Source organism: Crassostrea angulata, chromosome 4, assembly GCF_025612915.1.
Source record: "Crassostrea angulata isolate pt1a10 chromosome 4, ASM2561291v2, whole genome shotgun sequence".
In the NCBI taxonomy this organism is placed as follows: Eukaryota; Metazoa; Mollusca; class Bivalvia; order Ostreida; family Ostreidae; genus Magallana; species Magallana angulata.
Window position 1 is genome coordinate 47,049,864 of NC_069114.1, and position 24,203 is coordinate 47,074,066.

The 24,203-nt window shown below is 35.0% G+C and overlaps 2 protein-coding genes across 2 annotated transcripts in view; both read left to right on the forward strand.

The window, feature by feature from the left end:
• LOC128179385 (myosin-VIIa-like) overlaps positions 1-12,996 on the forward strand; it is a 69,011-nt gene extending 56,015 nt beyond the window's left edge. The window contains exons 22-45 of the mRNA XM_052846795.1: positions 227-439; positions 672-758; positions 970-1,065; positions 1,386-1,627; positions 2,030-2,147; positions 2,499-2,801; positions 3,692-3,919; positions 4,194-4,609; positions 5,116-5,285; positions 5,681-5,868; positions 6,307-6,422; positions 6,809-6,969; positions 7,254-7,345; positions 7,726-7,787; positions 8,196-8,348; positions 8,723-8,828; positions 9,245-9,359; positions 9,680-9,766; positions 9,940-10,046; positions 10,214-10,332; positions 10,444-10,510; positions 10,601-10,801; positions 11,106-11,225; positions 11,745-12,996. Of these exons, the coding sequence (XP_052702755.1) occupies positions 227-439; positions 672-758; positions 970-1,065; positions 1,386-1,627; positions 2,030-2,147; positions 2,499-2,801; positions 3,692-3,919; positions 4,194-4,609; positions 5,116-5,285; positions 5,681-5,868; positions 6,307-6,422; positions 6,809-6,969; positions 7,254-7,345; positions 7,726-7,787; positions 8,196-8,348; positions 8,723-8,828; positions 9,245-9,359; positions 9,680-9,766; positions 9,940-10,046; positions 10,214-10,332; positions 10,444-10,510; positions 10,601-10,801; positions 11,106-11,225; positions 11,745-11,828 (3,651 nt within the window). The 3' untranslated portion in view covers positions 11,829-12,996. The remainder of the gene's footprint in view (positions 1-226; positions 440-671; positions 759-969; positions 1,066-1,385; positions 1,628-2,029; positions 2,148-2,498; positions 2,802-3,691; positions 3,920-4,193; positions 4,610-5,115; positions 5,286-5,680; positions 5,869-6,306; positions 6,423-6,808; positions 6,970-7,253; positions 7,346-7,725; positions 7,788-8,195; positions 8,349-8,722; positions 8,829-9,244; positions 9,360-9,679; positions 9,767-9,939; positions 10,047-10,213; positions 10,333-10,443; positions 10,511-10,600; positions 10,802-11,105; positions 11,226-11,744) is intronic.
• A 10,173-nt stretch (positions 12,997-23,169) lies between these two features.
• On the forward strand, positions 23,170-23,544 carry LOC128182304 (uncharacterized shell protein 1-like). Its single transcript, XM_052850886.1, has one exon. It carries the CDS (start codon positions 23,170-23,172, stop codon positions 23,542-23,544), a length of 375 nt encoding a protein of 124 aa, XP_052706846.1.
• The last annotated feature ends 659 nt before the right edge of the window (positions 23,545-24,203 follow it).

Sequence of the window (24,203 nt, forward strand, 5' to 3'; positions counted from 1 at the left end):
GAATCATGTACATTAATTGAAAATCATTCACAATTCAAATATTAAAAACAAACCTTAGTTATGCAGGTTACCTACATGTATTGTTGTACGTGTGGTTGTAATGAAACGAATGTTCATCCTTTGACATAGATTAAAAAAAAATTTAAAAGAAATTTCAATTATGTAGGCCACCTATTCTTGTATTCATTGATAATATGAAATGGCTGTAATCCATTGACACTTACAGGACCTTGAGGAGAAGAGAAGGAGGATGATATCGGAGAACGGACTGGACCTGGATGAAATGGCCATCCCTCTGCCGGATGACGAGGAAGATCTCTCCGAGTACAAATTCTCCAAATTTGCCGCTATGTACTTCAAAAACAATGCCACACACAGTTATATTCGGCGCGTGCTGAGAGAACCACTGCTGCCATTGGCAAGCGATGGTGATAAACTGGTGAGTGGACGTATTGAGTGACATAGCTCTTTGTAAAATCAGTTTGTTACTGATTACTGTCTTGTGTAGTTTTGGATTTTTTTAAAGTTTCCTTTTTATTTAGTGGCGCCTTGAAATACATGTAGTTGAGAAATTGCAGGTCTTATATACTACCGGTAGTAGCTTGAAAGCAACAAATCTGTAATAATTTTATGATTTTTATCAAATGTATTGAAACTCTCCTGTTGTATAGGCTGCCCTGGCTGTGTGGATTACAATCTTACGATTTATGGGAGATTTACCAGAACCCAAATACCACACAGCAATGGCTGAAGCAAAGGTAAATTCTTTTATGCTTATATAGATTCAGGTTTTCTTTCAATCTAAATTTCACTTTTTATACAAAGAGAGTGTTAAATGAATAAACATGTAATGAAATATATACATAGATGAATACCATGCAAAGACATTGATTATCCAAATTGTAGATTGAATTGTCAGAGTAAACAAAGTTTTCTTACGGATGATTTACAAACTTTTCCATTTTTCAGGACACAACACCAGTGATGACAAAAATCTACTCCACCCTGGGACGGAAATTTAACAAGAAAGATTTGGAGGAGGCTCAAAGAATGGGACTAGATATAGTGAGTATCCGTCGTTTATTATAATAGTCCTCTTACTTGTGAAAGGAGTCAGCATTCTGTATTTTCCAAATTCATTAATTATTTAAGCCATTAAATGCATGTCCAGGTACTCTGTTAAATAACCTTTGCATAAAATAAAATAATTACTTACTTGACAGCTACCGGTACATGAAAATTGGTTCTATTTTTGCTTTGCCCTCAAGTTGTGCACTAACTTCATGTCTACTGAAGCACAGAAAACATCAGGCAACAAATGGGCCACTGCATGTTTTTTAACTTTTCAAGAACTATGACTTGGAACCCATTATTTCTTTCTCAAGGAAAAAGAGCCGATTCCTGGTATCCGCGGGTCTGGGAAGCGAAGCGTCCGGAAGAAGCTGGTGTCCCTGACGCTGAAGAAGAAGTCGAAGATTACGGAGGAGGTGACGCGTAAACTAATGCAGGAGCTGGACAGCAGTTTCTCCTCCAGCGGAAGTAACGCCCTGTTGGAGGACCGACCATCTTCCAACCTGGAGAAACTCCACTTCATCATCGGACACGGCATCCTCAGGCCAGATCTACGGTAAGGATAGGGCTAACAGCTCTGAAAAATGTGTGATGCTGTATTATATACATCTATTATGCTTGACGTATGAATATGAAATTATCAAAACTTTTAAACTTTTTATGGATATTTTTTGATACCAGTCATAAGGAATTGATGAGAATACTCTTGTATTTATATACTTATACCTGTTTAATTTAGTAACTGGTTAATCATTTTAAAATCAATGCAGTACCATTAGTATTTTTTTTACTCAAATTGAACTGAAAAAAACTGCACTCTCTTACCAATGTCCATGAAAGCAATCTTTACAAATTCAGAACTTATTACGTATTGTTCCTGACAATGAATCACAGTTGCCAGGTATCTCTTGCTACATCTAGTACAACATGGTAGATGAATGTTTGTTTGTCATTTCAGTGATGAGATATACTGTCAGATCAGCAAACAGCTGACACAGAACCCATCCAAAAGCAGCCATGCTCGAGGCTGGATCCTCCTCTCTCTCTGTGTTGGGTGTTTTGCTCCGTCAGACAAGGTAATTCAGTTCAGTTGAAATAGATCTAAGATGGTAGACTACATAATATTAAATGGGTTTATCAGAAGTTGTTATTAGATTTGAACAAGGTATGTTTCTTCCTAATTACCTTGATACAATTTCATAATGAAAAAAAAGGTGTCAATGAAGTTATGCCTCCAAAAATAATATTTAGTTTCTCAAGCTCTGCTTTAGCTGAAAATTGAGTTTTTTTCCTTTGCATATCATAATAAAATTTTTAAAAGAAACGTGCCAGCTGTATTATACTTTTATGAATTGTGGGCCTGTAAAAAAAACTAAAAATAACATTTTTTGTGTACAGTTATAACATGATTGTGCTCTTCTTTGCAGTTCATCAAGTACTTAAGGAACTTTATTCATGAGGGACCACCAGGGTATGCCCCCTACTGTGAAGAAAGATTAAGAAGGACTTTTGCGAATGGAACACGGAACCAGCCCCCAAGTTGGCTGGAGTTACAGGCCACCAAATCCAAGAAACCTCTCATGCTTCCAATAACTTTTATGGATGGAAACACAAAGACACTGTTGGCTGATTCTGCCACAACGGCAAGAGAACTCTGTCAGCAATTATCGGAGAAAATCGGTCTGCGGGATCAGTTTGGGTTTTCTCTGTACATAGCTTTGTTTGACAAGGTCAGTACAACATTGGAGTAGGCAATTTCAAAATTCAAGTGCAGCATGGCTGATTTGAGCAAATGTAAGCAAACTGTATTGCAATATTTTTTTTAATGTGGTTTTTTTCTTTACCAGTGAGAAATTGGTAATCTTAAAGAAATACAATTATAAGCTTTCCAAAAAGCTTGCCTGACTTAACAAAATTATTCCATTGGAAGCTTGTATAAATTAATTTTTGCTGTTGTTTATAAACAGAACATGCAGATTGAAGTTTGAATAATGCTTTTTTCATGATAATTTTATTTGCAATTAAACTATTTCTTGATTTAAGATAACTTCAGAAAAGTATTGTTAGACGTGATGTGGCAAAAGTTTTAAATTGTATAATATTAAGATGGCAAAATCAGGCCTTTCTGTCATATTTAAGCAAAGGTTTCTCATAACAGGAAAGCTCTCTTTCATATACGGTTTACTGTAAATTGAAAACACTTAAATTACATCCTTTTTCAAGATGAATGAAATCGCCCAATATTGATTGAAAAATCAAACAACTATAGCTATCTATTTTTAAATAAGGATTACACATGTGCACTTGAATTCTTTGCTCAGTATTTCTTATCACATCCCATATAAAATTTTTATCACAAATTTTAAATTTGACATTAAAAAGGAATCGAGTTATTTTTTTTAATGAAAAATATTGTTATTGCCAGCTCCCATTGCCTGCACTGTTTCGGAGAAGGCAACTTTCAAACCTTAATTAGATATGCCATGACATCAGGCAATAAGAGATATTGGATGGTTCCTGATGTGAAGTTTTTTTGCATGTAATAAATAGTTTGTTTACAGTACTTGGTGTTTTTTTACCCTAAATGAACAGATTTGAGCTGAAGCTTTTATCCTTATAGGTGTCCTCATTGGGTAGTGGGGGAGACCATGTGATGGACGCTATCTCGCAGTGCGAGCAGTATGCCAAAGAACAGGGAGCACAGGAACGGAATGCTCCATGGAGACTCTTCTTCAGGAAAGAAATCTTCGCTCCCTGGCATGATCCCGGGGAAGATCTGACAGCCACCAACCTGATTTATCAGCAGGTGGTCAGGGGCATCAAGTTTGGAGAGTACAGATGTGACAAGGTAACCATAGGCAGGATGTTGTTTTTTTCTCTGTACAGGTATATGCTATGTACATGTATAATATGATTGTAGCAAAGCCCCAGGGGCAAACAAATTTGATTTGTAATAGTTGTTGATTTGTAATATCTGATGAGTTAGTGATTCAAAACTAAGATTTGAAGTAATTAAACTGTCATTGCTGTTGAAATGGAAATTAAAAAGGTTATATTGGCATTCAGAGTGTTTTAAATTACTGTAAATGTCTTACATTACCACACCTTTTGTTTGTTTACAGGAGGATGACCTGGGTATGATTGCCGCCCAGCAGTATTACATAGAGCACGGTAGCAGCCCCACCCCAGAGAAGCTTCAGTCCCTGTTACCCTCCTACATTCCTGACTATGCCCTCAATCGACAAAATGCTGTCAACTTCTGGCACTCAACCATATTGAGCAAAATCAAAACCCCATACTTCACCAACGATAAAGTCCGAGCACAGAAGGTGAAGGAGGACATTGTGAGCTACGCCAAGTATAAGTGGCCGCTTCTGTTCTCTCGATTCTACGAGGCCTACAAGTTTGCAGGACCGAGCTTACCAAAGAACGATGTGATAATTGCTGTTAATTGGACGGGTGTTTATGTTGTGGACGATCAGGAACAGGTCCTCCTGGAGTTGTCCTTCCCAGAAATCACAGCAGTGTCGAGTAGCAGGTGAGTTTAACAGCATTGATACATACTGGGGAATCAGTAGAGTTAGTGGTGGTTTAACTTACTGTAAAACAACTTTTATTCACTGGTTAGAAATTTTTGTGAGCTTTGCGAGAACCTCGTCGATAATATTTTATTTCACAATCCAAAAATTATTATATGGTTGCTGCAACAAGACGGGTCTGGATAAGGCTTGGTCAAAAATATTAGTCGTCATGAACAAGTAATAAAACGCTGTATTTACCGGTATTCATTATCCATATAAGTAAATGAAATTGTGCTCCTCCCCTTGAACCTGTGAATTACACAAGAATTTTAATGATTCCACAAACATGTACTTTACATTTATGAAATAGATCTCATTTATCCTTGTAAAGTTACAGCATTTCTTTTAATTAAATAGTAAAAAAGGTTAATTTTCATTCATGGATCAATAAGATTTTATTAGCATTTGAGTGTACTCTTTTGTCTTTGATAAATATTTGAGTTTTTCCTTGTATCTTCTACAGAACTGGAAAGATGCATGGCCAAAGCTTTACTCTTGCCACAGTGAAGGGAGATGAGTACACATTTACATCTCCTAATGCTGAAGACATCAGGGATCTCGTTGTCACGTTCCTCGAGGGATTGAAGAAACGCTCCAAATATGTGATAGCTCTACAGGACTACTCCTCACCCGGTAAAAACAATTACTAAATCAATAAACAAACAATAGCAAAACATCTTATGCAAGATGCTGTAAATAAATTTTAAACTTTTATTGCACGATAGAAAATTGCTCAGAGTTCATTAAATTCCTCCCACAAATATTTCAAGCACCAAGCTACTCTTTGAATGTCTGAGATTATATTTATTAAGATTGTTTTCATAAGTTTGGTGGCACAAATAAGTACATGTACTGGTAACTGCAAACCAGTTTACCAATCATTATGGTAAATCACAAATATGGTTGACCCAAATAAAAGTTTACAGTAGATTTTTGTAAAGGAGCAAGTAGGGAGTGGGTTAAATAAACTAAATGCACATTATTGACACTCTGTTTCTGTTGTCTGACATGATGCTTCCTCTCTGTAGGAGAAGGCTCCTCCTTCCTGTCCTTCAATAAGGGAGATCTAATTGTCCTAGATCAGCAGAACGGGGAGACGGTGATGAACTCGGGCTGGTGTATCGGTGAGTGCATCCGCACCAAGAAAAAGGGAGACTTCCCGGCAGAGTGTGTGTACGTTCTTCCAACCATCACCAAACCTCCACAGGAAATACTGGTAAGGAAGCTGATAATGGAAACCATGGAAAAGTGATTAACTGGTTTTTTATAGTTGTCATTTTTTTTTCCTGTTTAAACTTTTTACATGATATTTATAGTTCACAATAACTGGAATAACTTCTGGGGCATTTATTTCTTCAATATTGTAAAATCTTGAAAAAAATACAGATACCAGATACACAACTGTACCATAACCAAACAGCACATAGGTACAGGAATATTTCATGAAATTGTCATTTGTTTTGAATACATTTTATGGATATATGCTGTTTTTTTACAGAACCTTTTCGTGCAGTCCTCAGATGAAATTGTCATTTTTTTATTAAATTATTCTATGGATAGATGCTGTGTTTTACAGAACCTTTTTGTGCAGTCCTCAGATGAAATTGTAATTTTTTTATTAAAACATTCTATGGATAGATGCTGTGTTTTACAGAACCTTTTTGTGCAGTCCACGGACCAGACCCTGGCCCCCACCCACCAGGAGACCGCCCCAGACGTGACGGGGGAGAAGATGTACACCTTAGAGGAGTACTCACTTGACCACTTCAGGTACAGTGTCATAGTCACCATGCTGAACTTAGTAACTCTGTTGTAATCAAAGTGCAAAATGAAATAAAGCCAAACATGACTACATGCAATATGTAGTACATATTGCATACACATGAACTTGAAAAACAATATTTTTTATTTTGAAAATATTAATGAAATTAATAAAACTTAATTGTGAGTATGTAGAGATCCCGAAAACACAAAAAATGTTCACTAAAATAATGTTGTACATGAGCTAAAAGAAAATTACACAACTTATTGATTTAGACAAATAAACATGTATGGTTGGAAAATTCTGGAAGTATACTAAACTAAAAAGATGGCATATCAGAGTAAGCTCTAATGAATTGTTTGTGCTGGTAACTTACTGTTATTTTCATTTTCAGGCCTCCCCCAAAACGTACCCTGAGCAAGACCCTTTCAACTGCCAGAAGAAGAAAACCAGATGAATTATGGCGGTATTCAAAAGAGCCCCTAAAACAGCCCCTGCTGAAGAAACTGATGGGTCGTGATGACCTAAGCCAGGAGGCATGCATGGCATTTTTGGATATCCTTTTTGACATTTCTTCTTTTGAGATAAGACTCAATAGCTAGGAACAGATCACTGAAAGTACATTTATTTCAGTAAGAAGTTAAATCCCTCTAAGTCATGGGACTCAAAAGGTCATTGCTAATCTCTATGCAGATGAGAGTCGTTAACTCCCTCGGAATTGGACAAGAGTCCATAGCAGGTTAACCCCCAGCATTAGAAACTTATATTTTTTTCCAAACTTTACATTATCTTTATGTTTGAGACATTGTTGGTTTGATAGTTTCCTTAACTCTGAATACCTATCCTGAAATACATGGGAGACCACCCATCTAGAAGAGGGAGAACGGCCAATGAGTTGACTGACCAAATATTTGAGCCTCCTTTGAAAACTGTAAGTTTTCCTTCCTAACATTAATGTTACCAATAAATATCAATACGTTAGTTTGTGGAAGGTTTGAATGGACAATGAGTTGGATTTCTGAACCAAAATAGTGATGATCGAGGTGCAAAAAAGCTGTTTCCAAAGCTTCTTTTTTTGGGGTTGGGGAGGGGGGGGGGTCATGGGAATTTCTCAATAAAACAATATTATTGAATTGACATTTGACTTTTGTTCATACAGAAGAGAAAAAATTTAGGGTATTTCAATCCTATATGAAATTATTTTAAAGTTGCAATACCTAGCTGGTTTTTTTTTTTTTTAAAGTTCTGCATTGTGTTAGTTCTCTGTTTCATCTTGTCTTACTCTAAGTGATTTTGTGTTTGTTTTTGCAGGAGATTCTGCGAGATGAGATTTATTGTCAGATCATCAAGCAGCTCACGGACAACAGGAACGAGTAAGTCTCCTCTCTTCCATCTTACATTGCTTCTCAAAGTTCCAACAACACAGTTGACAATTCAATACAACTAGCTTGATTTTGATAAATATGAATTTAATTATTAATACCCTTATTTTAGATTAATTGTTTACTGCAATTTTAATGTTAAATATCAAATCATGAGTCAGAGTATAAACTCTGAACTTTTGTTAACATAGTTTATATAGTTCACAACCGTTCAAAAAATTACAGTGAGATTTTAAGGGATGCATCTCACAATTTAACAATGATAGTAGAAATCTACAGTATGAGCCTGTGACCAGACATAAGATAGTAGAGCATTGATTGGATGAGTTGAGATTAGACTACTGATGGGCTGTCACACATGATATAAGAGTCATTGATGGGTTGGTTTTTACCTTGCAGCACCAGTGAGAGGCGTGGCTGGGAACTGATGTGGCTAGCGACAGGGTGTTTCACCCCCAGTACGAACCTGACCAGAGAAGTGCTGCAGTTCCTGCGATCACGGAGAAACCAGATCTCAACCGACTGTGTCAACAGGATGCAGAAGACCCAGAAGTTTGTAGCTCATTGTCTCCCCTGAATTACACCATTATTTCTATCTCTCTGTTAAAATAAGATAAATGTTGTTTTTTTAAAGACATTCATTTGGAATTATTTGTTTTTCTGAACGGTCATTCAGCCTTATTTCTGTCTTAAATAATAAGACTTATTAACTTATTTAATACCTACACTTTCATTTATTTGGTGTATGTCAACCTCTAAGAAACTGCTCCTCTTAAAGAAGATATTAGAGAAATGCATTTGTGCTAAAATTACTTTTTTCTTGATAAGCCTTATTTAGATGGAGCAGTTTGTGAAATAACAAGACTGTCCTTGAGTGCCATTGAATGATGAATAAAGTAATATGAATGACGTGTATTTTGTTTTAGAAATGGAACCAGAAAATATCCTCCCCATCAAGTTGAAGTAGAGGCCATACAACACAAGACGACCCAGATTCTTCACAAGGTCTACTTCCCTGATGACACAGATGAGGTAAAAGTCACTGGTTCTCTTTTCTGGGTACATGGGTGCTTGGGTATGGCCTGGGTACTTTTTATCTGAAATGTTGTAAAGTTCATAAAGTACAGGGGTGTTGGAAGCAAATTGAAAGTTGGGGGGGGGGGGGGGGCTAGTCTTATCAAAAATCTTGAAAAGCGAAAAAATAAATGAATGTGGTCAAACCGTTTCAATTGAGCTGTGGAGGTTTTATTAACTTTCCCACAAGAGAATGGAGTGGAAGGATTTGTAATTACAACATAATATTGAGATTTTAGCTGCTGTTTTCATTAATGTATATCAGTATGTTTAAAGAAATTTAATGACCATTATTTTTAGAAATGAATTTTTGAACACCGTTTTAAATTGATATGCCTGTTTGTGGGTAACTAAACATTGACAATGGATTGCAGGCCTTTGAGGTAGAGTCAAGTACGAGAGCCAAAGATTTCTGCCATAACATTGCCAATAAGCTGATGCTGAAGTCGTCTGAGGGATTCAGTCTGTTTGTCAAGATCGCAGACAAAGGTAAAACCTTTGTACAATAAGCAGAACATTGTTGTCTCATTCACTGCAAGCATTATGATGGAAAGACGTAAACACATAACAGGGTTTTTTTCTGCTGGAAATGTAAATTTTGTTCATTACATGTATTTCCAATATAGGGGCATTTAATTTTTGTGATTTTACTTTGTGCAATTTCTTTATTGTTGACTTTATTAAGAATAATATTATATACAATTTCTATGTAATTAATGGAGATTATGCTAAAATTAGTAGCCCATAAAAAATGCGGCGATACATTATTTACCAGGCATTATTGCAATTTGTTTTGTGTCTGATTTCAGTTATCAGTGTGCCCGAGGGAGACTTCTTCTTTGATTTTGTCCGACATTTGACGGACTGGATCAGGAAAGCCAGACCCACGCGAGATGGTTTGTGTTGTTAAATCTTGTCCTCAACATTTTATTTTGTAAATCTGTAAAACTCGCTATTTTGAGTTTTCTGTATATACTTGCATTCATGAACAAATAATGAATACTCAGTATTACATAGATATGTATATTATTGTTTAATCTCAGTGGATATTATCTATATTAACTTACAGGGAGTGTTCCATCATTTACCTACCAAGTCTTCTTCATGAAGAAATTATGGACAAACACTGTCCCAGGGAAAGATTCTTATGCTGACCAGATCTTCCACTACCACCAGGTGTGTATTTCGTCCTAAGAGGTGTAAATAACTCAAAAACTCTCTGTTCCTGAATCAAGAAAGATTGTGGTTATAGGGGCTGTTACTCCACAACAAAAGTTGCAATTCTTTAGTCAATTTCCAAAAATCTTCATTGGAAAATTCATTCAAATCTTTATTAACCACAGGAATTGCCTAAACTCCTGCGCGGCTACCATAAATGTGGGAAGGAGGAAGCAGCTCAGTTGGGGGCCCTCATTTATCGCGTCAAATGTGGCGACAACAAATCTGGTCTCGCCAACATTCCGTAAGTATCATCAGATATCATAAAGTAAAACATGCATCCTTTCAGATGAATGTCTTCTTTATGATGATTTAATGTAATCTCTCATTAATTCTATCAATTTCGTGTCTTTAGACGAATGCTTCGGGAACTCATTCCAAGTGACTTGGTAAAGGCTTCTTCACCGGATGACTGGAAGAGAGTGAGTACAAGCAATCCTATAGGTAATTTGATGAACTACATCTAAATAATTGGATGACAGAGATTATGATGAATTCTGTTTCCTATTCAGCAAATCATTGGATATTACAACAAGAACGCAGGAATGTCTTCTGAGGAAGCTAAAGTGGAGTTCCTGAGGATCATCTACAAATGGCCAACCTTTGGATCCGCATTCTTTGAGGTCAAACAGACGACGGAGCCAAATTACCCAGAAATCCTGCTGATAGCAATCAACAAACATGGCGTCAACCTCATTCATCCAAGTACAAAGGTACTCACAGATCTGTTGTTTTATTTCTAGTTATCCATGATTAGATGGATATACCGGTAATCAAGTGAGGGAGTGGATTTAGTTAACAGAGGCACTGCACAAAAAGACACATGCAGTGTATTCAACTAATTTTTAAAGTGCTATAGAGGATAGAATGTGATCAGTAGATGTTTTCCATTTCATATACTTACCAAGTGCAAACGATTTGCAAGCTTGTATTTATAAGTAATATTAGAGATGTTTTAAAGAAGTTTCAATTTAATCTTGGAGTTGTCTGTTAGTATAAAACTGTTATTGTTTGCAGGAGATCCTTGCTACCCATCCATTTACCAAGATTTCCAACTGGAGCAGTGGAAACACGTACTTTCACATGACTATTGGTAACCTGGTCCGAGGAAGCAAGCTACTGTGTGAGACCTCCCTGGTAAGTGTCAGATACCTTCCTTTTGACCAAGTTTCTGGGGGGTAATATCAAGGGCTCTGTATAATTCTTGTCATCTAGACCTTGTTCTCTCTCTCTCTCTCTCTCTCTCTCTAAAGCTTTTGGTGTAAGTTTCTTGGTCAAATGTCAAGATCATAGCAGACACCTTTGTGAAATCCTTGCCTGGAACCTATTTTCTCTCCTTGTGACCTTACCTGCCTTATTCTTCACCCATAATGTGATTGTTTGATACAGAGGTGTACAATGATCTTGAACCAAATAAAGTAGTCAGAGGTTAAGGTTAAAGCAAAGTCCTCTATAACGCTTCTTCCATATTGTCCTTTATCATGAAAGCGGGGACAGTGTTTAATAATTTGACAGCTATTAGAATAAAATATAAACTGCTTAAAATCTTCACAATACAGCATAGACAATGCGCACTATAGATGGTACATGTAATCATGATTCCTACAGCCAAGCTTTGATCTTTTTCTATTAACATCATATGTGGATTCTTTCCAGGGCTACAAGATGGATGACCTTTTGACCTCATACATCAGTCTGATGCTGACCAGCATGAACAAACAGAAAAGTGTCAAGAAGTGAGACAGACAGAGAGAAAAACCAAATTTTGATGCATTCCAAAGACAGATATATGCAATAAGGACGGCCGACATTTTGTCCCGATGGAACCTGTGATAAACTTTGTTTTATTCATCAAAGATTCGCCTTGCCCATTCATTCATGATAACCCTGTTCAAAATCCATTCCCTCTCTATCCTTCATGTCTGCTGAAGCATGGCAGACACATCCCTGTTTCTTGACTTGATTGGTTGTGAAATTCTAATTATGACATTATGAAACCAGGTAATATTAATGGTTGTAGGAACTTCATCACATGATTTGCTTTGTTAATTGTTACAAATATAGATATATATATATATGAATATATTTAGGCATTTTATTTGTTTTTAACACAGAATATCGCTGATGAACTGACACTGTATGTTTAATCATTGTTACAGTACAACACTATTGGCCTGTAGATAAATGTATATATGTACAAGTATTGTATCTACCTATATAAGCTCTAAAGGTATGTATCCACGAGTGCTCTTGTCATCAGCGCGTTTCATTCCAATGGTTACGTAACTTTTCAAATATGATTTTATTCACATTTAAACTAAATTGTTGATTAGCATTTATGTGCAAGGTAGTTTAAAGGATAAGTCTGAAATTCTCAATCACTTCCATGTATATTAAGATATCAAATTTTGTTAGAGTCCAAATGTTACATTAGAGTTTTGTAATTCAAAGAATTTGAAAGTATCTAGATTACAATCTTGGAGTTAAAAAACTTTAATGTAACAAAAATATGAGATAATTATTCTGTATTATTTATTTATAAAAAACATTGTTTGTATGCAATAGCCATTTTGTATACAGGGTGAAAAATATATATGCTGTATATTATTTGTTACAATTATATCCTGTCTCATACACTTAGCTGGGGTCTCATTTGTGCTAGAACTGTCAATTTCTTTTTCATAAAAAAAATCCTGTCAGGCTCTTGCTTTAATTCCAGAAATTAGAATCAAATTCATTACCACAAGTTCCAATTTTGGTCCATGTTAAACCACAGAAAAACCATCAGCCTAAAAATTAATACTATTTGTTAACCAGGACAAACCTATTGTAATGAAATGTAGATATAATCTATTGTTCAATATCTAAGTGTATATGCCTTCATTAATAAAATGATACGGTTGTTATGGATGAGTGTTTTATTTTTAGCAGACTTTTATGTTTTATCTTGAAACTCATTTGATTTATACTGAATGAGCATTCCTGAGGACATTGGATGATTTTTAACTTACATTGTACAAGCCTATGTTATTGGTCTCTATTCCTTGCGTGGCTAAAAGGGGTTAAATATTTTATGTACCATATGAAGTGCAGAGTTTTAAAAAGGTCGTGAATTTTGTTATGGTCCTCATGGTCCTCATGAAATACTCCTGGGCCCACCGTCACCAAAAACAAATTCCTTTATACACCTCAACTCAAAACCTTTGAGGCTGAGAATTTAGATGAGGTAAAATTGGCATGGAAATATCGGTGTCATGTTGTAAATTTTGTATTTACTGACACCCGGTTAATTCAAAATTTACAACACGACATCTGTATGAAAAATCATCAGAAATTGCATTAGGAATTCAGTTCACATGGTCATGATTTGAATGAAACAATAGCAATATACGAGAAATGAGATGGAAAGTGTTGCCCGACAATACTTTGCGTCATCTTCGAAAAAAATTAAATTGAATGCTAATTGACGGGGAAACACAGCAAACATTGAGTGTGGCCGGGTTCACGGGGTTCTTGTTTTAGGTTGTTCTTAAGCGTTTCAGATCATAAGACAAAGTGCACCACTTGTCAGATTTTTAATTGTTTTTAAATTATACAATTATTAGGTGAGATTGATTTCAACTTGATTGATACGCCCTTCAGTGTATTAATATCAATTGTCAATCAATTCTTTGAAATAAAAAACTGCACTTTCCTGAATGGAACAAATGGACTTACTATCATATGTAACGTAGCGCAGTAGAGCGTTAACTGCGAATCTGTACAACATGAGTTCGAATCCCACTTAGCTTTTATGATTTTTACTTTTCCCCAAAATTTTAAAACATATATTTTTGGCAAATATTGTAAAATTTGAAAATTATATAACGGTGAAAGTATTTTCCTTATAATGTACTTGCATTCACATTAATATCGACAGGTGTCCCATACCACCTTAAAGAATTCTTCTTTAAAGCAACGGTGAACTAAAGACAGTATATATGAAATACTGGAAATGGTACACATTTCAGCCAATAGGCCTATAGTTTACTTTTATTTGTGACTATAAACTGTCTCACAAAACACAAACTTTTGTCGTGTGAGTGTGTTTACGGTTGCTTGTGACACCGTTTCAAAAACAAGGAGGGTTGATTGGTAGTGGCCATTTTCAGACATCATGTATATTAAAATCATTCAGAAAAAAAGCTTTGTATAAGGATATAAGAACATATTGTAGCTACATTATTAGGAATTCTTTTTACTTGATTTTTTTCTCAAATTTTAAGTGACGGTGTGTTTTTTTTTTATGTGTTTTGTCCCGATTCATGACCCAGTGTCAGCTTTGCCGTCTGTTTTAATGAAAGATCCGACGTGCAAGAGAAAATACGTCATCACGGAAAAGATAAAAAATCCTCTAGATGCACTTTGTCTGCATCGTATATAATAAATCAGACGAACTCTCACATCAATATGCATAAAGGTGTGCGCGTTCCTTGTGTACAAAAAATTACAAAACCTTTTTATGGTATTTAATTGCGTTTGATAAGCAAATGCGACATTTTACTTTTTTGTGAATAACATTTGCAAATTGCTTGATCATGATTAATCGAACACGTCCATCAATAGTCAATAAATAAAATAGTGTTGAGGGATACACACATCCGGAAGGCTATTTATATGGGTTTGGTTAAATTCTAAAAAAAAAAAAAAAAAAGAGTAATATGTTTATTTCTCATTCAGTGTGAAAAAAAACGGAAGTACCGACGTTCGAAATGGGCGGACAGTAGTCAATTTTCCCGGGATTTACCAATATCCATTTCAGTTTTGTTTTGTCGCACGGCAGGGAAACAAACTGAAATAAGTACATGTTTGTGCACTTATACACCGTTTATATACTCAGAAATACAGTCTTTATGCTAATTCCTGGCACTGACAAGGAAGGTCTATAAATAGAAACATCAATCCCACTGAAAACGTCGGTCTTTTGATATTTGACACATTGTAGATAATTAAATAATATTTGGCAAGGATATTACAATCTCCATCACGCTCTGTCATCAAACTCTCGTCTTAATTAGACTTTTGAACTCGTCTAATGTGGCATCCATACTAATGATGTGTTACATGATTTATGACTTGCTTGTTCTATTAAATGTGTTGATATTCTATATACGATATACAGTATCTGGGAGTAAGAAAACCGAACATTCAATGACATTGTGTTTAAATTTGCTGGGAAAGCTAAGGTATGCACAAAAATGGGTGTTAATCTCAATAAAACATAGTTTAATAGGTAAGCGAGGAGTCTATTGAACGGTTTCAGCTGATATTTTGGTCTTGCAAAGCAACAAGGTAGTGATGACAATTTTTCTGTCTTTATATGATCGCATCCCACTGAAGACACAATATATATGTGAGTACAGTGAAATACGCTTATACCCAAGAGCCAGGGGCATGCAATATTGATTTGTTTAAAAATTACAATTTTAAGATTTTGAGAAAGAAACTGACTTTAAACGGATTTGCTAAAATCATGTCAGGGTTCGAATTCCATCATCAAAGTTTAATAAAGAATCCATGTGAATGTAAAGTATGCACAGTATATATACATGTATATTGCCAAAAATATTTTAAAACTGCCCATAATTCCCCATTCAAAAAAGTCAACATTTGCTAGATAAAACTAATATCAAAGTCTTACCGAGACAATGCATGCTTTGAGGTTATTACACCTTTACACATGACCACTGCTGGTAAATAGCTTTATGTAATCGCATATTTCTGATTAGCTGTCCTCCCAAGTAGTTCATTATCTTAGTTATAATTAGAGAACTTAATTTAATTTTTGTGTCAAAGGCTTGCTGATTTAAACCAAAAAATGTCTCGTAAATGACATCTTGGATCAAATAAGATTTGAAATTGTGTTCATTATCATAAACGTTTGCTCCTTTGGGCAACACTGCATTCAAAATAGACAACAATAAAATGCAATATAATAATTGAAATAATCATTAGGCCTAATTAATTGTGAAGTGCATATGTTTATTTTTTTTCTATGTATTGAGACAACTGCATGCATGGGAGTATTTATTTCCGGATAAATTAAAAGAGTGCTATTACACGGGGTATAAATCGTGTAGCTGATGAAGGCTTGTTGGTCAGAAAATACCTACTGGGTATCAGATCCACGATTCGATAGCCATTAAAACCATTTTAACAATACCTTGGACTTTCGGTAGAGCGTTACTATCTTTTTCTTGCGTCAAAAAAGTTTAAAATGACGCTGGTTTCAAATAAACAAGAGGCCCATGGGCCACATCGCTCACCTGAACAGCAGTTCCTTGTAACATTACATTTCGTAGCATATGCTTTTTCTATTTTAAACATTGAACCCCTTTCTGGGGACCCAGTTATGGTCCGAGGTTTATGGTTGGCTTGAACAAGATAAATAGTAACATAGGAATGAAAATGTGTAGCACTGCGGTGGGACCGCACGTACACAACCTGAAAAACTGAACGTAGAAGAGTTCCACTTCAAGAGGAATAACTCTCAGACTGTACAGAACATCAAGAAAGATAACTCTTGGTTCCACTACATTAGAGTTTACACAATTTGAGGATCCTTGCATAGTAATCTCACAAACTGTAGCATTATAGTTCTCGAGAAAAATTTTTTAAAAACATTTTCAATATATCTTTCTATGTTAAACTTTGAACCCCTCTTGGGGCCACAGTATTAGTCCAGTGCTAAAGTTTTAATTATTTGGAATCTACATTATTTAAGGATGCTTGCATTGTTATTTCACAAGCTGAAGCATTATAGTTCCCTAGAAAAAGATTTTTCAACATTTTCCCTCTATATTTCTATGCTAAACTTTGAACACATCTTGGGGCCCCAGTATTAGATTGAGGTCACGGCTTTTATAATTTCGAATCTACACTATTTGAGGGTGCTTACGTAGTTATCTGATAAATTGATGCATTGTAGTTCTCGAAAAGAAGATTTTTAAACATTTTCCATATATACCGGTACTTCTACATTTAACTTTAAACCCATCTTGGGTCTCTAGTATAAGTCCAGGGGTCACTATTTTAAAACTGTCGAACCTTCATTATCCAAGGTTGTATGCATGATAGTAATCTCACAAATTGAAGCATTGTAGTTCTCGAGAAGAAGATTTTATAACATGTTACCTTTATATTTCTATAATAAACTTTGACCCCATCTTGGGGCCCCAGTATTGGTCCGGGGGTCACGATTTTATTAATTAGGAATCTACATAAGCGAAGGATGCATGCATAGAAATTCAACAACCTAAAACATTGTAGTTCTTGAGAAGAAAACTTTTAAACTTTTCCTTTATGTTTTTTTAAATGTTTAAATTTTGAACCCCTCTTGGTGCCCATCAATTGTCCGGGAGTTACAAGTTTTTGAATCTACATTATTTAAGGATGTACATGTATGCATAGTAATATCCCAATTAGTTGCACAATAGTTCTTGAGAAGAAGATTTTAAAACATTTTCCTATATATGTTAAAATCTAAACCCCTACTGGGGCCCCACTTTTTGTTCGGGGGTCACGATTTTTACAATCTTCACTATATATACAACCTTTTGTGTATGTATTGGCATTTTTGGTGAAGTGGATCTTGAGAAGAAAATTTTTAAACATTTTTCATATGTAGTTCTATGTTAAACTTTGAACCCCGCCTGGGGCCCCAGTTTTGGTCCGAGGGTCACGATCTCTACAATTTAGAATCTTCATTATACATACAAGCTTTTGTGTAAATATTGGCATTTCTGGTGCAGTGGTTCTTGAGAAGAAGATTTTTTAAACATTTTCCTATGTATTTTTATGTTAAACTTTGAACCCCGCCTGGGGCCCCAGTTTTGGTCCGAGGGTCACGATTTTTACAATTTAGAATCTTCACTATATATACAAGCTTTTGTGTAAATATTGGCATTTCTGGTGCAGTGGTTCTTGAGAAGAAGATTTTTTAAACATTTTCCTATGTATTTTTATGTTAAACTTTGAACCCCGCCTGGGGCCCCAGTTTTGGTCCGAGGGTCACGATTTTTACAATTTAGAATCTTCACTATATATACAAGCTTTTGTGTAAATATTGGCATTTCTGGTGCAGTGGTTCTTCAGAAGAAGATTTTTAAAGACATGCACCCTATACTTATTGTTTTGCAATTATCTCTCTTTTGAAAAGGGCTGTGCCCTTTATTTTAACAATTTATAATCCCCTTTCCATAAGGATGCTTTGTACCAAATTTGGTTAAATTTGGCCCAGTGGTTTTTGAGAAGAAGTTAAAAATGTGAAAAGTTTACAGACGGACGGACAGACAGACGGACGGACGGACGGACGGACGACGGACAACGGGTGATCAGAAAAGCTCACTTGAACCTTCGGTTCAGGTGAGCTAAAAACCGTATATCCGATAATTTTCGCGATGATCTAATTTTTGCTTTGTTTGGTGATCTCTTTTAAATTGCAAATAATTGAATACGCAGAAATTATATACTGTATCATTTTCTATGAGAAGCTTTTTAAATTGCAAAAACAACTGACGCAAACTAAAAATGTTACAGATCACCCCCCCCCCTTTCGCAAATTTTGCACACGCGAAAAAAAACCCGGATGTATAAGGTATACACAGATTTCGTAGTTTTGGCTCAAAAGCCAGACAAATCTTGTTGATTTTAAAGAGCCATAGCTGAGTGGCCCCCAATGAAATAGACAGGCCTACGTTCCTTTTTGAAACAAAAACCAAAAGTCAAAGCTCCTGTTTAAATAGTTCTAATATTTCATTAAAAAAATTCAAAGCAATTTATAAACGTATATACAAAAATATGTTTTTTTCTTTCCAGGAGGTAAGATATGTTTAAAAATAACATTGACCATCCATCTCTCTTGGAGCTGTGGATCTGTCTATTCTTTCACATCTTTTGAATTTATGAGGCATACCATCACTTTGATCTTATGTACTTTTATATATTTTGTTCTCGTGTATTGCTATAATTTATGCTCTACCTCTGACATTTTTTCAAACAAATGTAAACCTAATATATGTACCTCATGTTCTATCACATTGATGGTTTGAGTTAAATAATGTGAACTGAATTGTAGGTCACCTGACACAGGACAGGCATGGAATTCCGTCACGTGTTCAGTTGGTTGTATTACAGTAACCATGTTGTTACAAATACATTATTTCCCTTTTTTTCGTTTTTTGGTAGAATATACTTTTTGCCAAAAGCAATTTTTTATGAGAACCATTTTTCTTTTCATGTCTAGAAAAAAAACCCACTTTTTAAAAACTGATTCTGTTTTACCATTATCGATTGTCTGGAAGTGTTAAGAAACTAATTAAGTATGGGGAATTCCCACAAAATTATCACACCGACAGTTGACAAAAAATATTTGTAATGAAAGTAGAGGTTAAATATTCTATCGAATATGGCATACACAGAAAAAACCACAACAAGATTTATTGTTCGAATACACTGCGGTTTAAACAGGTTTCAAAACTCGCATTCAAATGCATTTTAACTTGAACGGAACATCAAATTAATATAAAATGTCACTTTATATGCAATGTCTTTGTATTGAACACTGCGGCTATCTTTTTGTATGTGTAGTTCAGAGAATCTCATTTTCCTTTAATGACGGATTTAAACAACACTAGCTTTGTATGAGTTATAATTGAACAATCATATCATTAAAAAAAAGTACTGTGTTATACTTTGTTACACCCTTTACCACAATCTCTGTTGTTTTGTGTCTTGTTCGGGCTATTTCAATTTTTTTTTTATTTAATATTCAACTATGAATTTTGGACAAAATGCACAGTTTCTCGTATTTCAAAAGTGAACTATGAAAACGTTTATATTTTCGGGATAAAGTTATTTAATTTTATAATATTCTCAACTCATCAAATCTGAGACTTGGACTCAACAAAAATTCCAATTAGCACAGTTTTATTTGTGATAGTCGCAAACATTTTCCACTTCGATTACCAGTACACGTTCACAGCACCAAACATTGCAAATCCACCCCTCATTAGTTCAACGTCTCTGCGTTTTGTCTCTGTCGTTTTGAGACATATATATGTGAAGATTTTGAAGTCGTTTAATGATTGACTGTGTAGAGTCATACTGTGGTTTCATCAATATTCGTTGAATACCAATTTTCGTGGATTTCGTTGTTTAGTTGGTCCATGAAACTTAATGTTCATCGAAGTGCAATTTCTATTAACATTTTGTATTGATAGGGTCATTGGCCACGAATTTACCTATCCTTGAAACTGGGATTTTCTCTTCATCCACGAAAATTGATACCCTTGAATATTAATGAAACCACAGTATTGCTTCTCGGTGATGCACCCTCCTCTGAATTCGCACTATTTTAACCGGTGATATATTTTTAAAGGGGATGTGTTGCCATTTGGTACATTTGAGAAAAGGAATGTAAACATTTCTCAAACTAGCTTATTTCTGACCGAAACTGACCTCTTTTGAGGCAAAGTTACAACATTAATGTGCATGATTAAAACTTTTTCTCAACAAACGGTTGTATAGAGTACACCAATGAACCCCCTTCATATTTTTTCAGATTTCTTAATCTTTAGAATAAGTCTGTAGCTGCGCAGTTCGACAGCTGTTTTAATAGATGAAAAGGGCATTGTCCTGTTCTTGTATGCACAATTTGCAAACAACAATACTTATGTAGATTCTCATTTTTATTGCTTTTTTATCTATCTATTTTGGTCAGTTTCGGTCAAAAACAAGCCAGTTCAAGAAATGTTTACATTCTTATCCTCATATGTACAAAATGGTCGCACATCCCTCTTAATCATTCGAGCATCTTCTTGAAAACCAGCAATTTTCCATGTATACGAAACAAATAAAAACTGTACATATATTAGTAACTGGACTTGTATCCAAATTGACTGTTGTGGGAAATTCTATATTCTAAAGAACTCTAAAGCAACTGTTTGAAATCAATCATTGTCTCATGTGTATTTCAATAGGTCTGCTTGAGACAGATATTTCTTCTTTTATTCTTGAAAGTGCTCTTGAAAGTGTTTTGGTCTTGCAGAGCAGCGCCCTTATATATATAAAAATATCGCAACATCATGTTGTTTGTAGGGAGGAAACCACCTGCTTATTCCAGGTTATATTTCGTGAAAAAAACGCGCGCGTTTTGGGCCACTCTAAAAAATCTACTAACTTCCAAAGAACGATGTTGTCATAATTACAGGAAATTAAATGTCTTTATTCTAACGGTGTGAAAGTGATCAATTATTACATGATCGATCGCTATTTGTTCTGTTTTATTATCGATATAAAGTTAAAAACTGATTTTAATATTTGCACGGTGTCGGTTTTGGGAATTAATTAAATTAGATTTTTATTAACTTTGCATAAATTATGAGTTACAGATTACAAAATGTTTTAATTGACCTCTTGGCAAAATATTGTCACGACAATATTAAGGATTGTTTCATTCCTTCCTTTTACGAACAAATTCCTTAAACAGCTGTGGAATGGAGTTCATAATTGATAATTTTAAATAGATTGAAATATTTTTCATTATCAAAATAACCTCATTTTAGTGTGCAAAATACCGATAGCTTGGAAAAAAAATTTTTCAACAAATTATTTGTATTTATGTCGTTCATTTACTCTTGCTGAAAACTATTTTCCTAAAATTACATGTACAAATAGCCTAGCTACTTAAAAATATGTGTTGAGGTGGATATATTTTCTATGTTAACATGTGAGCTCAAAATATCGCGTAAAACATCGATGCGTCCTTGCGTCAGTCTATCGTAGCAATGCGTCTTCGACGCGTCAAACCAGGCAGATACCTCGAATGGAACCCATCCAAATATACACAAAATAACGGAATATAAAAGCTAGAATAAAAATACTATGAAATTTCGTTGCTATAAATTCAACAAGGCCTTTCTTAAACGGTGTACATCATGTCAGGTGTATTTGTTGTTGGTTTGTAACTGTTCGGCGTCATACTGCGCAGTACTCTCTGGCCAAAGCTAGTTTATTCTTAATAAAAAGATTAACAGTGGTCTGAGTAAGGATAAGTAAGCTGTTATGGCTATTTTGCATTGCAAAATCTAAATAATGTTGTAATTTCGGGAAGTTAACTGAATTATCAAATGAACATATCAGAAATTATTCTACATATATTTTTGTTCCGCACAGACATCAAGTAATTTCCTCAACCTAAAGTTCTTACTTGGAAGGGAGATTATTTCTTGATGAGTGCATTTCAGAAAAAAATTATCAAGTGTTTTTCCTCAATTTAAAGCTGTCAGAAACATATTGTTCTTAAATTAAAACAAAAACTCTAATGATAGAAATTAATTTTGAACAAGATGATGGTGTATATTTATAAGCTTCATGAATCACTGGATTGTCACCGGATTTCCTTCTTAAGCATTGATCCGAGACAGGTTTTGATATAGAATGAATGTGACGTGCAGTATCTTAATTGCAAATTAAGTTAGGGTCTAAATTTGAATGATATCTTATGATAGAAAATGATCGAAGTATATAAGGGCCTTTTTATCGGCGACTATTTAGTCCGCGGTTGCTGCCAGTGAGAAGAGATATATTTGGTAGTCGCATATTGGATTAAGTGAGACCAACTATATTTCAACAAGGTAGAGATTGGATTTTATTTATTTGCTTAATGGAAAAATATTTGTGCATATATTTTCTAAAATATTTAAGTATCAAAAGAAAATGTATTATTTACCGAAGAAATATTATTTATAAAATAAATTTAAGGAAAAAAAATCAATTTGAATTAAAACGTAATCCGCAAAGAATGCATCATGATAAATAATCGGTGTTTATTTTCAAATTAACTTTCTAAACCGTCGATAAAAAACCATGATTTTCTTCATTTACAATATAAGTTATCTTAAACACTATAAACATAATTTGTGCTTTCCAGTAAAATAATACTAAAAACAACTAATTTATTCTTTAAAGTTGAGAAAAATATTGACAAACAATATGTATTTAAAAAAAACATTTCTTTCAAATCCATTTTCTTCTATTTTAGATGCAGAAATTGATTTTCCTCGCTCTTATTTTCACTCTGGCAACAGTCTATGCTAGGCGTCCAAATTACGCCAAACAAGGCCGATCGCCACTAGACGCCTGCCGATTGGACTGTATATATGACGCAGTGATGTGTGGCGCCCCCTGTCGTCTGTTGTTCCGGTCTCACCGCCAGGGCTACTTCAATTGTGCCAGTGATTGCAGCAGGGACAGGAAGACCTGCTTCTTCGGGTGTGACAAGAAGGTGTCGGCACCGGAACCGGTAGTAGCAGCAGCCACCACTGTATCAGTGCCAGTCGTACAGACAAAGCACGGACATATGGCGGAAGCCGATGGCAAAGAAACGGGAGATTCCGACGAATCTATCGAGGATTAGGTCTCCATGATGGGTTGATGTCTGCAAGACTGAATATTTCACCTTCAAATACTAAGTAACCCGGATGACAACATGACAATCCAAATATCAGTATTTAATGCAGGTGAAACATTGGGAGAAATGATCGCAAACCAGAAACGGCATGGGAAAAAATGAACTGGTGGACAATACTTATATTGTTGATATACTGTGATATATTAAATCATTGATATTGTTATAATTATTTATTGATATGTACATCACATCACTTCATCTTCATTTGTTTATATAAATAAAAGAAGGTCAAAATGTGGTGTCTGAAACAGACTTGAAATATTTGGGATTGTCTGGGATGTCCAGGGTTTCTTAGAACAGTAACAGCACATTTAAAGAGAATAAAAAGTGGAATCGTTATTAGTATGTAATTTATATGAAAAAGACGATAACAGTGAGCTGAAGCGGTTTCCAAACTTACAAGTCGAGGTTATAGGTTCGTCGAAAATTCCAATGGTCATTTGGTCAGGAACTGCCCATTAAATAAAATATTCATGTTTGCCGACCACGAGAGAAGACCTGTATGAAAAACCAGCATGATTGACGGTCTTTGTATAACTACAGTTAAACTATCGGATATATAGATTTTATAAACAATCGATCAATTAATAGATGTTAATGCGTAG

Excerpts from the sequence above, each read along its gene's own strand:
- LOC128182304 (XM_052850886.1), top strand. The coding sequence starts at position 23,170 with ATGCAGAAATTGATTTTCCTCGCTCTTATTTTCACTCTGGCAACAGTC.